At 36.5% G+C, this 15,041-nt stretch overlaps 1 protein-coding gene across 1 annotated transcript in view; it reads right to left on the bottom strand.

The window, feature by feature from the left end:
• CBLB (Cbl proto-oncogene B) overlaps positions 1–15,041 on the bottom strand; it is a gene marked incomplete at both ends in the record, with an annotated part of 121,953 nt that overhangs the window by 47,391 nt on the left and 59,521 nt on the right. Inside the window, one exon of the mRNA XM_079549727.1 lies at positions 10,985–11,131. Within this exon, the coding sequence (XP_079405853.1) occupies positions 10,985–11,131 (147 nt within the window). The remainder of the gene's footprint in view (positions 1–10,984; positions 11,132–15,041) is intronic.

Below are 15,041 nucleotides of genomic sequence, written 5' to 3'. Positions count from 1 at the left end.
GCAGATACTTTCATCTGTGTACGAAAAACAGGAAACCACAAAGAGCTGAAGAGGGATACCACATCAGATGCCATTTAAGAACGAACGCACATTGAATTTTGATTATGGTAAAGAGAGAATGAAGTGTAGCACTAAGTTCAGAAAACAAAATTGGAAAAGCTAAGTGCTTTTTTGGTGTTAAAGTTGTCTTCATTCAAATGCCTAAGATTAATTTAGTTTCTGTAGCCATAGCTCTGAAACATCTGAATCTTTCAGCAAACCATCTGAATGGTTACAGCACTGGAATCACACTGAAAAAAGGGTCAGAAAAGTTAATTAACCCATAAGTTAAAAAACAATAGCCCAACAAGAACGAATTTAGCCATAGTATATCTCAAGAACGAGTTTTTCATGCGTTGCCTGAGACAATTTACTGAAAACATTTCATTAGATGGGATTAGCAAGTATGATCTTTCATCATCCATTCATTAACACCCTGCATCCTCCCCTCCAAACCCCACCAGTGATGGGGAAAACACACAGAAGTCTTCAGGAGCATATGTTTTTTGAGTTTTGTTTGCTAGTACTTTGGCTAAGATAGAAACCAGATGTTGGGAAATGAGTGATTAGCTAACAAAATAACATCTAAAGTTATCCTGTGGGATTTCTCCAAGAAAATGCATCTAAAATGTGGCCCCAATTTGAAATACAACTAATAACAACAGAATTGTTTTCTGCTGAACTTTGTGGAATATGTCTTCTACCTTCTCCTTTCTTAAACGAGGTGAGAATTGTTTGTTGAAACAAATTTATTCCTATTCCTCAGGAGCTACTTTTGTACCGCTCTCATTCCTAAATACCTTGAAATAGTACCAGCCAGGGATCATTTCTTTCCCAGTGTCTCTCTCCAGTTAATATGTACAAACTATTATGCTCTTCAGAGGGCTTACAGAGAGCAGACACACATCCCACTCTGAAGCTGTTACTGAATTATCACAAGGTCAAGAATTCAGAAACTTCCACTTCTCTCAAAGAACTAAAACCAGGAGACATTTTAAGCATGTTGAAAACACAACAAAACAAAAAATTCTGACAGGGAAATAAGAGATGTTCAGTCAAAATGTTTCCCGTACTGACGAAGGGGTGAAAGATTTTTGTAGATATTGTGGTTTTCTTGAATGAATATTTTCTTGTGCTTCAGGGGATTCACAACCTTTGAAGTCATCTTTTTATTATTTAAATCTAAAGATTTATTTTGATTGTTTAAGGAGTCTACAGGGCGCCAGAAGTAGCAGGAGAGGGAAGACAACAAGACCAATCAAACCAAAGTTTGGCATTGGGATTGTCCTATTTAATGCTTAGAATGTCATTTCTTTTAAGAAAAAAAAAAAAAAAAAAAAAGACTTTATAAAAAGAAAAATCTGTAATGAGAAACTGCCTGCAGCATTCAGCTCCTGAGTTATATAAGATATCTCCTACAGACCTTTCTATGATTCTTGTCCTTATAATATTTCTCGCATCATGTCATAGTGATACCCTGCACAATGCTGGCACAATTCCTTTACTGCTAACAGGTTGACCTGTGGACACTTGCCTAGGAAGAGAAAAGTTAGTCAGCTCAACTATAGCTCTTCTGAAAGGTCTGATACAACTGCCTTGTAACATCAGTTCCCCACAGATTTTGGTTCAGTAAGTGCACTCAGTATTAAGGGTATTTAGTTCTAATTACATAGGCTACTTCTCGCAGTAGAATGAGCATGACCAGAGCTGAGTGGTTGTTATTTCATTGAATGTTGGATGCCCAAAGTTAAGAGCTCTACTACACATTCCGAACAAATACATCCAGTTTTTTGGTAAGTGTTTCTGATTTTAAGATACAGTTTGAGGAAAAAGAAACTGGTCACTAATTAAAAAAAAAAAGTGATTCCTCCACTATAATTGTCATTGGTGCAACCTCAACTTGAATATTACTTACAGTTCTGGGCTCCATAACATCAAAAGGACGCTAAGATCCCTGAAAGCATCCAGAGGAGTGCAACAAAGCTTGTACTAGGACATGCCTTTCAGCCCTACAAGGAGAGGTTGATGGCACTCAGGTTGCCCAGCCTGAAGAACAGGAGGCTGAAAGGTGACCTTGCTGTTCTGAGCATGGCCCAGAGAAAGGGATGCAGATGGAGGTGCTGGGCTCTGCTCATGGGAACCGATGGCAAGATGAAATGACATAGGGCTCTGCCAGAGGAGAGTCAGGTGGGCACTGAGAAACATTTATCATGACAGTTGTCGAACCCTGGAACAGACTTCCTAGAGATGGCCCATGCCTTACAGTGTTCAAGAGGCATTTGGACAATGCTCTCAATAACATACTTTAGCTCTGAGTTAGCCCTGAAGTGGTCAACACTGATTAACTTTGAAGGTTCCTCCCCACTCTTGTGTTCTATTTAAAAATACATAACATAAAAAACAGCATGTATGTATCATGTGTTACTTTATTATGACCTACAATTAATTTAAAATATTCAGAAACACAAGTGTAGAAGCAAATAAAATAAACAGCAAACTGAAACATGGAGATATATATATACCAAACTTTTAGGGAATGGTTAATCCATGCAGTTCCTTTGTACTGCTTTTTTCCCCCCCATCACCAGAGCAGGAGCAAGTTCACACTAATAGAAAAATTAAAAAAAAAGATTCTAATTGTCTTTTTTTCCCCTTGAAAGGCCTTCTTGCGTTCATCTAACCTCTCTTCAATCAACAAAGCTATCTGCATCCTAGCATTTACTTTGGGGTTGTCTTTTTATTTAAGATTCTCATTAAAAAAAAATCATTAAAAAAAAAGTGTGTGTTTTAAAAATGCCCTTCCCCAATCCTCTTAAAATGGGACTGCTTCCCCACATTTTTTTCTGCAATAGTAAAATTAGCATAGAATAATAGAATATAGAATATTCTATGGAATCTAATAGAATTATAGAATTACAGAATAATAATGAATGTACACATGCTCAAATAAAATTACATCCTCAAAAATACTTTCATACAGGATGGTATCCATTTACTATTATTGACATATGTCAAAAGCGTCATTCAATATTTTCAAATACAGTGTTTTAAACACCGAACAACTTCCACACATCTAAAGACGAATGATTAGAGTCCAGGACATAATTTTTATACAGTTCAGAAGAGGAATTTAGGTCCTTCTTTCCTTCTTGCCCTGACCACGCGTACATGGGATTTCCTTAAACTCCGTGATATTACCCACATTACTAAAAAGCAGAAGACATGAAAATAAACCTGAAAAGGAAGTAAATATTTTTTGAGAATGTTCGAAGTATAGCTTTTCAGTAGAACTGCAGAAATACAGCTATTCTCAAACATCAAGTGACAGATTCCCTCTGAACTATAACAGACCTCAAGTTTGTCTAAGAAGGTAAACATATACCTGTGTAACTTACACTTAATAATGAACATTTGTCTCCAAGAAACTCTCTGAAACATTGCCAGAATGCACAAAATGAAAAGAGCAGCACTGTGTTCAGAGCAAACTCAAAAATATTCAAGTAAATGCAGACCCAAGTAGGAACAACATTTTTTGCACGTCTGTAGTGAGCAACAACATGGATTTTAGCTTATCATCACTGAACACAGCACTTTCTTAAGACTGTTGCTTCAGGTTTAAATGAGAGGCCACATATTTTTGTTGCTTCTGAGCTGCAGAGCAAACCAACTGACATGCTTGAGGAGCTCAGTCCTAAGGGACAAGATGAATTCTGCCATATCATGCCAGTACATTCATTAGAAAATGACATAATACAGAACAAATATAGATGAGTCTAGTGTGAGAGAAGAGAAAGTAAAAGTGAGAAAATAAGCCTTTGGAAATGAGAAATATATACCACCTAAAATATCCAAAGTCATGTAAGTGGACATTGCTGGTGAGACAGCAAATTTATAGTTCCTCTTAAGAGATGCAGGAAGCTTGCATTTCCTGAAAAGTCCCTGAAGAGAATAAACTTATCTATATATTTCCAACTCTGATCTCAAATCACAATCCAAAGCACATCCATGATTCACAAGTTCTTTTAGCCTTAAAAAACTGCTGCCTATCCTGACTTCCACCAAGTATGTTCTCCTGTCTCTCAGTCATGTGTGCCTCCTACTACTACTTTCTTTCTCTATCTTCTGCACATCTAATTTAACCTTATTCTCAGCCACCCAGAATAACTGTGAAGACCACTGTATTTTTCTGTTTTTTTTATCATACAAAGACTGCTCCAAAAGTAGTGTCTCCTATTTTACTGTATTGGCCATGACCTCAGAAGTTGATATTTGAACCTTCCCACCAATATTTCATTACACGTTGTTGCTGCGTGACCGATGGCAGATCTGTCAAAATCTGACAAACGCGGATTCTATCTCTGTCTCAGACTAAGGCTACCAAAAAGTATATTTTGAATGTTGATGATAAGCCAAGGAAACAATCACCTTTTAAAAGCCCGTTCTCTTTTTATCTCCTTCCCTTTAACCTTTTCTGTTGTCAATCGATCTTTACAGTTATAAACACCACGGGCTTCCACATCACTGCCTCTTCCTCTTTCATCTGTTTCTATCTTTTGGTTTCTGCTTCCACATCAGTTCATACTGATTAGCACATCTCTGGGCCAGGATGACCACTTCAACCTATAATTTACAGTGTTCAGGCAATAAGATGGCTCTTGGGCACTATGAGCATAACAGGAGAACAAGTAATAATTTAAGGGGATCAACAAGGTGTTAAAATCGAGTTTACCCGAGATCTCACTTTTTGACAGTCAAATGTTTTGAAGTTAAGTCTTGCCATGTAATTTGTGCCTATTTTACTGCTGCTTCTCTAAATCCAAGCAACAGAGGCTGTCTGTTACATCCTGTGCCAAACAACACTAACCACAATAGAAACAAGACTACTCAAAATTTTGAAGTAGCAATCTGAAATAAAAAACCCTTCTTCAATTGACACATTTTCCCCTGAGTAACAGTTAAAAGTTTGAGGATTTGGATGAGAAAAAGAAAAAACAACCAAATATCAGATTTTTAAAACAGTAATGTACTTGACCCTACTAGTGAAATAATTTCCATTTCCTCAGAAATGAAAAGGTGGGGGAAATCAATGCATCTAACAATAACAAAAATACTTTTTTTTTTTTTTTTTTTTAATATTTCACAGTGAAGAGTAAAACATTAAAGAAGAGAATATATGGAACAATTGTGAAAAAATGAAAATATAAGAATATTAGCATTTTGATGCTGATTCATTCTGCAACATGAAGGCAGCCGCAAATCACAAACTTCAATAGTTACAAAGCAGCTGCATGACTTCACCAAGGCTTACAACTAAGGGGCTGGAAAGCTCTGTTAGGTCATCTCGCCCACTCTCATTTTCAGTTCAGGATTGCTCCCAGTGGTATTTTGCACATTTTTACTCAGAACAGAAAATAAGTAAAAGCTGTAAGATGCTATTAAAATGAGTGAGGAACCAGGGGAAATTAACATCGAGCACTATGCAGTGATAAAATGCAGATAATGAAGAAGCGATCAGATTATGTTTTATATCCATATTTACAAGCCACTGGGGGTTACTAAAGTATCTATAAACAAATGTAACTGCTGATTACATGCCTTACAATTTCACAGTTCCACTCAGCATTACTGCTTAGCTGTATATTAAACTCTAATTTGAGTCAGAACAACTATAATGGTAAACTCTGTACAGAATGACCTATGAGCAACTCCACTAAAACCACTTGCTCCAATAATTGTGTTCCAGTAACCAGTACAAAATTAGAAGTCACACTTCCTCAGTTTTACCACTTTCTTGCTTTTATCCCTGTCAAACAACTTCCTGATATGTTATTTAATCTAAAATATTGACCTTGTCCTTGGCATAAACTCTGTATCATTTTATTCCTTACCTTGTTTTCAAGCAGCCCCAGTGTTTTGTTCAGAAGTCTGTCTTCCTCCTCATAGCCAGTGAATAAATACATCAAATAGCTATGCTCTTGGCCACTGTAGACATTATTCAGCCCTTGGAAAGTTCTCACTTATTGCTGGTTTTTGTTTTCACAATGCAAATCCAAAATTCTCTCTATTCCTTCAACTTCATGACAGCTTTTCCTCAGTCAACCTCCTTGACAGAGTCAAGGGGCCTTCCATTTGGGCACTGCTGACATCACTCACCCTGCGATCTGTGTATATACTGTACTTTGCCCTTACAAAGAAATCAAATAAATTCTTCCATTTCTTCCTTCATTATACTGCTGAAGTCCATTGTCTTCCTTCACCCAAATTATCAGTCTCAATCTTCCACCTTGGTTTATCAGTCAGACCCCTCTCTGTAAATACATAAAACCTATATTCTTCTTATCAGGCCCATTCTAAACATCCTATCACTTCTGAGGCTTCCTCATCTCCTCTGAAACATGCATCACTAGAAATACTTACAACTCAAAGGCTCCTGACTATTTAACATTTATTCTGCACTCTGCCTATGTAAGTGCTGATGATTTCCGTTATAAAGTTTGTTGCATCTCTCACAAGCTCCACAGCATTCTCTTGCTCCCAGGCTTCCTAGCTACTGACATTACCTACAAGTTTTGTAAAGGTGATTCAGGAATACAAAAATTGAGGAGGGATTTGAAAGTCAAGGATTTCTAGAGTTCTCAGCACCTTATTCTGTTGAAACCATTCTTTGCTGAGATCTTCTCTCCACAGGACATTCAAAGAGCAGCTATGTAGGTTCCTCTGGAAGTAATGCCTCCTATTTATGCTCATAGAAACTACAACAGATACAATGAGCAGAAGAAGACTACTTGATAGAGAAAATTCTCCACAACAATATAGTATTTTTCAAGATAATCACCACTACTAGCTATGCATTTTTGCCAGTGGTGAGTAAGAACCTGCATGCCATTCTTGTTAAAATCCGCACTAGTAGAGGTGACCCACTCTTTCACAGCTGCTATGACAACACCACTGCTAGGAAAGTGTTGCCCACACAGTCCATCTTTCATCCGCCCAAACAGATCAAAGCCAGAAGGCATCAAAGGCAGACTATACAGTGGGTATAGTAGAACAGCTCAGCCAAGAACAGCAATGTGCTCCATGATCTTCAGACTGGTCAGAGGTCTGGCATTATCATGGTGCAGAGAAAGGCTGCCTTCTCCTGTATGACTCTGGAAGTTTGAGCCTTCAGTTTGGTCAGCATCATGACACGGCAGTCAGAGTTAATGGTTTGTCCAGGTTGTAGAAAATCCAAAAAAAGGATCACGCATTTCCTATGCCAAAAGACAGTGCATATCAATTTACCCAATGAGGGCTGTGTTTTGAACTTTTACTCCAATAGGTAATACATAAACTGCCTTTTGACTCCAGCTCATTTCAGGGAATTAAATCCAGGAAATTGTCACCTTCGGCCTTATATTGGTTCAATATATCCTGACAAACTTGAATACTCTGTTATTTCTGTTCCCATGTGAGCATTCATGGGAGCCATCTGGCACAAACTTTGTCTCCAACATTGCCACCACTGTTTCCAATGCACTGATTCAGCTCTACACACAATTTCCTGGTTGTAATCCACCAATTAATGTGGATGAGCTGTTCAAGATGCTCTTCATTTTGTAGTATGCACGGCTGTCCAGAATATGGCTTGCCTTTCACATTGCAGTCATCACTGCTGAAAAAACACCACCCACTGCCTCACTGTGCTCACGTACATTGTTTGGTCAACATTCAGCAAGCACCAATGAATCTCAATGACTTGTCATTTTTTCTGCATGGAGGATTTCAATGATACACCTTTGCTTCATGCACACTTCCATGTAAGACTGCCATCTGTTACACAGCAACAAAAGGTAAGGGAATATTTGTGGGAAGGTTTAATCTTTACTGCCATTCTACCAACATCAACCTCTGAGGTCATGGGTCAACAAAATAAATTAGGAGGCATTACTTTCAGAGCAACTGCCATATAAATATATATGTATTTTTATATATATACATACATATAAGTATTGTAGACTTTCAATAGTTAACCTAGCCATTTATTCTACTAATGAGTTCAGAGTCACATGAACCCACACCTGACTCGCTTTAAACACTGAAATAATGGTTGCATCTTATATTACTGTTTAATAATGGGCTGAATAAACTTCTGCTACAGCAGCATAGTTTTGCAGTAAGTATTCAGACAGACATATGTAATAAAACTACGAAACTTAGAGCTCCTCGCTTGTTAAGGAAGAGTGGTGAAAGACTTCAGATACAGAAAAAAATAATTACAAATTGGGCTCTATATTGTTTCTCAGCAAATTAAAAAAACCTTTATTTCTCAGCAACTTAAAATACATTGCTTTTTCTTCTGCTACAGTTTATCCATAAGAAGCAAAGGTATAGTGGAACTTAGTTTTAATTTACACTCCATTCTTGAGCAGAATTACTTACTGACCTCAAAATAAGAGCTTTGAAAACAAGCAAGGATTCCAGGCTAGCCTCGGAAAACAGAAATGCATCCAGGGCATATGTGATATAATTCCTCTAGCACTTCTTCATTTGCAGCATTTACCTTACAAGACTTGGAGGTTTAACAAAGCCCAAGAGGCATACCCCTAGGAGGTCAGGTTAAAAACAGATTTTATCATTTGTTTGCAACAACCTAAATCTTCATGTAGGCTTTGCTTTTAGGGAAGTGATACTAAATTATTTGCAAGCTAATTTGTCATAACAGGCCCACTGTAAAAGATGTTGCTCAAAGGCATACCTGCCATATATTTCTAAATGGATTAGAAGTCAATTAATGTTTAAAAAGCTCTAGGCATTTTGTTTAATGAAGAGATTAACTGTAATGCCAAAAAAACCCTTCTCATCTGTCTGAAATACATGTTGTTACATGCTTTACAGTTACTTAAGCACAAAAGTGAGAAAATGGCAAGGCTCCATGCACATATCAATTCCTCACTGTTTAGAAGACAAGCAAATGAGTTCAGTTTAACAGAAACTGTAGTTGTTACCTAGTTTGAAAATGCAGATAGAACTAAAATAAATAAATAAATAAATAAATATAAAACCAAGGTTACATATGCTGATCTCCTCCAAACTGACAGGATTCCAGAGCATTTTTGGTCCATGGATGCTTTAACAAACATTAAAGTAGAGGTACACACAGAAGGTGTGATGGTACAGCATATGTGGAAAGAAAAAAGTTAAGTATTGAGAATTCATATTTAAGTTGTCTATATTGAGAAATTTAGATAAGAAACAGTAAAAGCCCATGGTCCTGAAAAGGATTAGAAAGAAGCACTTCAGGAGATGAGTCAAGGAAGAAAAGAGTTAAGTGAGAACAGACAGAAAGGCAGCAGCAGAGCTCAGCTATTCAGATGGACTGATGATGTTTAAAAATTCTTATCAGTCTTGTTCTGATAAAAACTTATTTGTTTGTTACTGTATCCTGCTGTCTGACAACTTGTGCACCTGGTATTGTGTCAGTTCCCAAGGAAAATGGCAGGACCATAAACCTGAAGTGAAACACTTGAATCTCACATAAAAAATATGTTAGCAGACAAATGCAAAGAGGAACGTAACAGTGAATAGAGAAGATGAAGAGGCTGATTATGATCAGACAACTGACAGCCAGAAAGAAACAGCAGCTTGCAGAAGATGCGTAAATCTCAGTGACAGAAATGGAACTTGCAATCAAGACAGTAGGATAAGGTCATTCAAGGATAGAGTCTAACACAAAAGGAGGACCAGGAGGTGGAGATTTGCTAAGCAAAGGGAAGAAAAAAAGAAAACAGAGACATTTCATGCAGATGATCACAGTTAAATCATCTTTCAAAAATACTTTTTTTTTTCTTTTGACTGACACTTTAAAAAGTTCTAAGCAACAGAGACTTAATTTAATCTTTTTTAGGCTTTTTAAAGATATTCTAAGAAATTGTCATAAGCAAGACAAAACATGGCCAAATTCCTTTCCTTTAACAATAACAAAAAAGAGACTGATTTAATGACTTGATCATATTCAAACTACTTATACAAGAAAGAAATTTGTTAGAAGACTGAAGTTACCAGACCACACTGAAATGAAACCTAAAAGCTAGAAACTAACAGTAGCTGCATTTACACTAGCAAAAGAGAAAAAAAATAAAAAGGAAATGAAACTCTTGTAAATTCACACAGTCAAATTACTTCACAAATGTGCCAACCCACAAGATATCAGACTTGATCATAAAGCAGCTCCATTGCAAAGTATTTCTCTACATGAGAAAGATCAAGCTGTGAATCTTCTATTCACCTACATCTTAAATTCTCACTTATCTACAAGTATCACTCAGCATTCATTTTATGACACACTCTTAGAATACTAAATTTCTCCAAAAACTTCTTTTGATAAAACCTTCCACCATATCTCCAGTTACAGAACCCCTTTCCTGTGACAGAATTTGAACAAAAGAAAACATTACTCATTTACAACTGTAGGTAGTACAAAGAAAAAATGTTCAATATTAAGGAATAAAACAAATTACTTCATTTATAGTAAGAAAGTTATACATGGGATATGAAAAAACATACTGTCCATGACATCAATAATAGGCTCCCAATTCAGACTTTGGACTTATCAAATGTAGAATATACATAACACAAAGTATCGTGACTTGCCACATATCTCACAAAAACAGTTTCTCTTCACCCCAGAATGAAATTAATAAACTTCACGTAAGCTAGTCCAATTTATGATCAGTCGTAAATGCCCTTGGAAGAACTGCCCATGCATTTTTATTCACCTTTTGAATGATTTACAGTATTGCAACAAAGCTGCTAATAATAAATTCACCAATTTCACCTAATTTAAAGAGTTGGAGGAAAAAATATCTTTAAAATGTTTGGTCACATACTTCAAACTATTTGAGTTTGTGAAAATACCATTCCTTAAGATTACAAACAGTTCATAATTGTGTGAAGCATTTGTACTTACTTGTCTCCAAAGAACTTCCTCCAGAAATCTGCAGCATCTGCTTTGGTGATACGAAAGTTATCACCCTGGAATTGGCCATTTGGAAAAATAGCCTTGATTTCTGCTAGCATGTGGCTGAAGATGAGGGACAGCTTAGTTAAGTTTCTCCTGTGGATTTAATAGGAAAAAAAAAAGTAATTTTTAAACTTGAATAGATCATTCAGAATCTCATCTATCTTGTATATTTGTGCAAAAATCACCATCTGACAAAGCAGAAACATGGTACTTTCTACTGAAAACACATCAAGCAAGTACAAAGCAGCAGTATGTGTTTGCACACACTTCTCAGTGCGTATTTATCATAGGTCTCCCTGAATATAAATCAAAACCAAAAGAAAAACCCCATAAAATTTATTTTTATATGTGACATCAAAACTATTTTAGTCCAGGTTTCTAAAAATATAAATATGGCACATAACTAGCATTCCTCTTCTTTCCTATGACAATTGTATTCTTTTTATTCTATCCAGCTTTTTCATACTGGAGCCACTTCCTATTTTTCTCTTACATGCCTCCTCTTTAGTTAAAGCTTGCTTTCAATTTTCATTGCCATGTTAGAAACAAAATCAAACTTCTTTTTTGGCTACCAGTCCATTTTCATAAGATATCCAGACTTTACGTCAGTTCAGCAAAAAAAATGTATTTTTTTGCATAGAAATCTCAGTTAGTGAAAATAACACTGTATCCTTAAATGTAGATCATCCTTCACTACAGAAAAAACCGTGGGAGATGGTAGGGAGACGAGAAGGAAGAACGATGAAGAAATCTTTAGGAGATTTTCCTTCTGTAGATTTCTTTGGATATGCTAGCAATAAAAAGAGATACTTCCCCATTTGATATATTCAACAGAAAAGACCCAGGAGACTGACCAGCTTCTAATACAGAATTAGTGTTCTTACATATCTTTAATAACACAGAAATGCTCTGCGTCAAGCCCATTCATCTGTCACGATCTCCAGTACTACTTCACAAAGCTTCACACATTTTAATGAAAAATCCAAATAAAATTATGCTTATCAATCATGCAGTTAATAACTGCTTATATACAATGTTTTAAATAAATTGAAAGTTATTCATGAGTCCCTAGCCATATTACAAAACAAAACAAAACAAAACAAAACAAGATTCAAGTGATAGATTTTTACACATTTACACAAATACCAATTCTTCATTCTCAAAATAGCAGAATTGACTTGCCAGGGTCTTCCTAAAAGAACTCTCATTTCAGCATTGAAGTAGTAATTACTGCAGCCAAATTTTTGTGCAACGTATAATAGAGATTCCTTCAGAAGCTGTACTGCAGATCTCCCTACAAGTTTTGCTATGAGGGAACATAGGATAAAGACAGCTATTTTGAAAATACAAGCAACTTTAAAAAATTTTAAAAAGGTCTGAATCCAGTGAGGAGGAAGAGTATATCCATCAGAACGACTGTAGGACTAATGCTTTAAGTCCTTTAATTCCTCCAGTATAATCAGATGTCTGTAATTACGATGCTCAACTGTTCCTCATTTTCTGGATTTGTTCCTTGCTATCCCCCTTCCTGTTTCCTTTGTACTTTAATTGCATGCACATGTTCTTTATTATTTTATTCCTCAGAACTCAATCCTGATGCACAGAAAAAGCAACAGCTATTTTAATGTGGCTTCATCAGCCTGACTTAGACTCAAGATCAGGCAAGAACCCTCCTATGCCTAGGACAGATGAGAACATCATTCAGCACAAGTTTTAACAGAGCTCTCCCTTGGCTGACACACAATGTGTATATCTACATTGTCTACAGTTGCAATTTACTGTGCTGCAGGGGTTCTTTTCAGGTATGAATTTGCCAAGTGAACTATTATATTACAAAGCTTGTTGGATTTGTGAGGCTTCAGCAAACTAAAGGATGAAGTCATGCAAGGCTCCACCTGGGGCACCCTCCCTGCACTGTCAACAGAAGGCACTTCCTTGCCTGGAGGGCAGCATGTGGCTGCACACACATGCACTGCCTGATAGGCACAGCTGCATGGTGTAGGACCAAATCAACTATTGACAGGAACTTGCCAGCAAACCTCCAGAACAATCATGACAGGACTGTATCTGAACCACAAACTCTGGCTTGAACAAGGCCAGTCATGACGTGTATAAGCACGCTTCTGCTTCAAGTCAATTAGATAAAGAGGAGTTGAGAGAAAACTGTCTCTGGTCAATGTTCATATAAATGGGAAAAAATAGTTTAGCATCAAACTAAGATATCTTTCTTTTTGACTGCAAAGCTGAAACTTGACACAATTTAGAACCTTATCTGAGCCTGAACGTACACCACAGCATATATAAATACCAAATTCTCAATCATTTGTATATATATGGTATATACATATATATAGCTGTTTCTTCCTTAATTATGGTTCTTGCTGTACTAGATGATCATTGTAAGTTCCTCATATCAAATGATAAATTATGTTGCCTTAACATTCCACTTACATATTTTTCTTCAAAACTGTAAAGCACATACTGTACCCTTTCTGCTTAGATATGTTTACATGATACCAGAGTTCAGTTACCTACAGGACATACAAAGCTCAGCAATTTCAGGAATGCTTTTCAAGAGTAATGCAAGGTACAGAGATGAAGACATCAGGACAAGCCACCAATTCTCTCTACCCGTGCACTTTTCTCACCTGACCATGGTTATCTGTTCTAGCATAGGTACTTTTGCTATTCTGTGGAGTGCCTTCCCAGATATCACAAGATGCATATAACCACTTGGATCCCTCTGAAGCTCTGTTCTCTATGTTAAGATAATTCCTTTTTCTTCACTCATATCAAGATGGATCAGTATCAAAACTTCTCCAGCTTATTCCCCATGCATAAGCGTAAGACAAGATATTCAAATTCTAACTATATGAAAACTAACAACTAAACCCATCAATTTTGTCTTGTTGGTGAATAACCCTAAAGAAAGACATTGTGGTGAATTTTAGCCACCTATATTGAGTCTCACTGACAACACAAAACAAAGGAAACCAATCCTGCCCAAGTCAGGTTAGCGTCTCTAACTTAATGCTGGATTGTTTTCTCATTACAGTGTGGAATATTGCAATGCAGAGCACAATGTGAACACAACCTTGTACTGGAGTCTGATGGCACAGAAAAGTTGGCAGAATCAAGCTCTGGAGTGACCTTTCGACATAAATCCCAGCAGGGGAGAGACATCTTAATAGATCATACTGGAGCAACACTTCATTTAAAAAGCAAAAGTTATCCAATTAATAGGGAAACAATGGTTTTAATGCCTGAGAAGCTGCATTCAGGGTTTATGGTTACATTATTCTTCCAGTGGCAACCTGGAGCAAGCTAAAGGTGCGCTTTCTTTCCTCAGCTGTTTTGTGCCTGATTTAGAGTAAAAACATCTACTTCATTTATGTACAGAGAATGGGTTTCATGCTGATGAGAACAATCTTATTTGATTCAAATTCCTGAAAAATAACACTGCTTTGTTTTAGAAAATTGAGCTGACATAATCATTTTTCACAATTTAATTGCTATTTAATTGTGGTAAGATTTAAGAATATTTTAACTGTAAATTACAGTAGATCAACTGCATTTTATGTAACAGATATTGTTGGTCTCTTCCACATTATCTGCAACATATTCAACACCTGCTACTGGATGATTTCTCTATAATTCATGGTTAGCTTTTGCTAACTCTCTTCTGCTAACTCAAGCTGATGCCATACAGCTCAACCCTCTTGCAGAAGTTTACTTCTGAAGTATCAGTTCTTCAGTCATACTCAGTTGTTTGTCAGACATGTTTGTACAGTTAATGTCGAGCATCAAACTTGCATATTCTGGACAATGTATTTAAAGACTGCTGTAAGCTCTGAATTCACTCCAGAATGCCTAAGATACAAAGATGAAAAATCAAATTTTCAGTTGGCACAAACTTACAGCTTGGATCAGTAAACATATTTTGGTTAGTCAGAAGAAGTAAACATTTTCTTAATTTCAGAATTACCCCCTTTTGAAGTAATAA

This window comes from Tetrao urogallus, assembly GCF_951394365.1.
Source record: "Tetrao urogallus genome assembly, chromosome: 1".
Taxonomy (NCBI): Eukaryota; Metazoa; Chordata; class Aves; order Galliformes; family Phasianidae; genus Tetrao; species Tetrao urogallus.
This window is presented reverse-complemented; position numbering and strand designations above follow the sequence as displayed.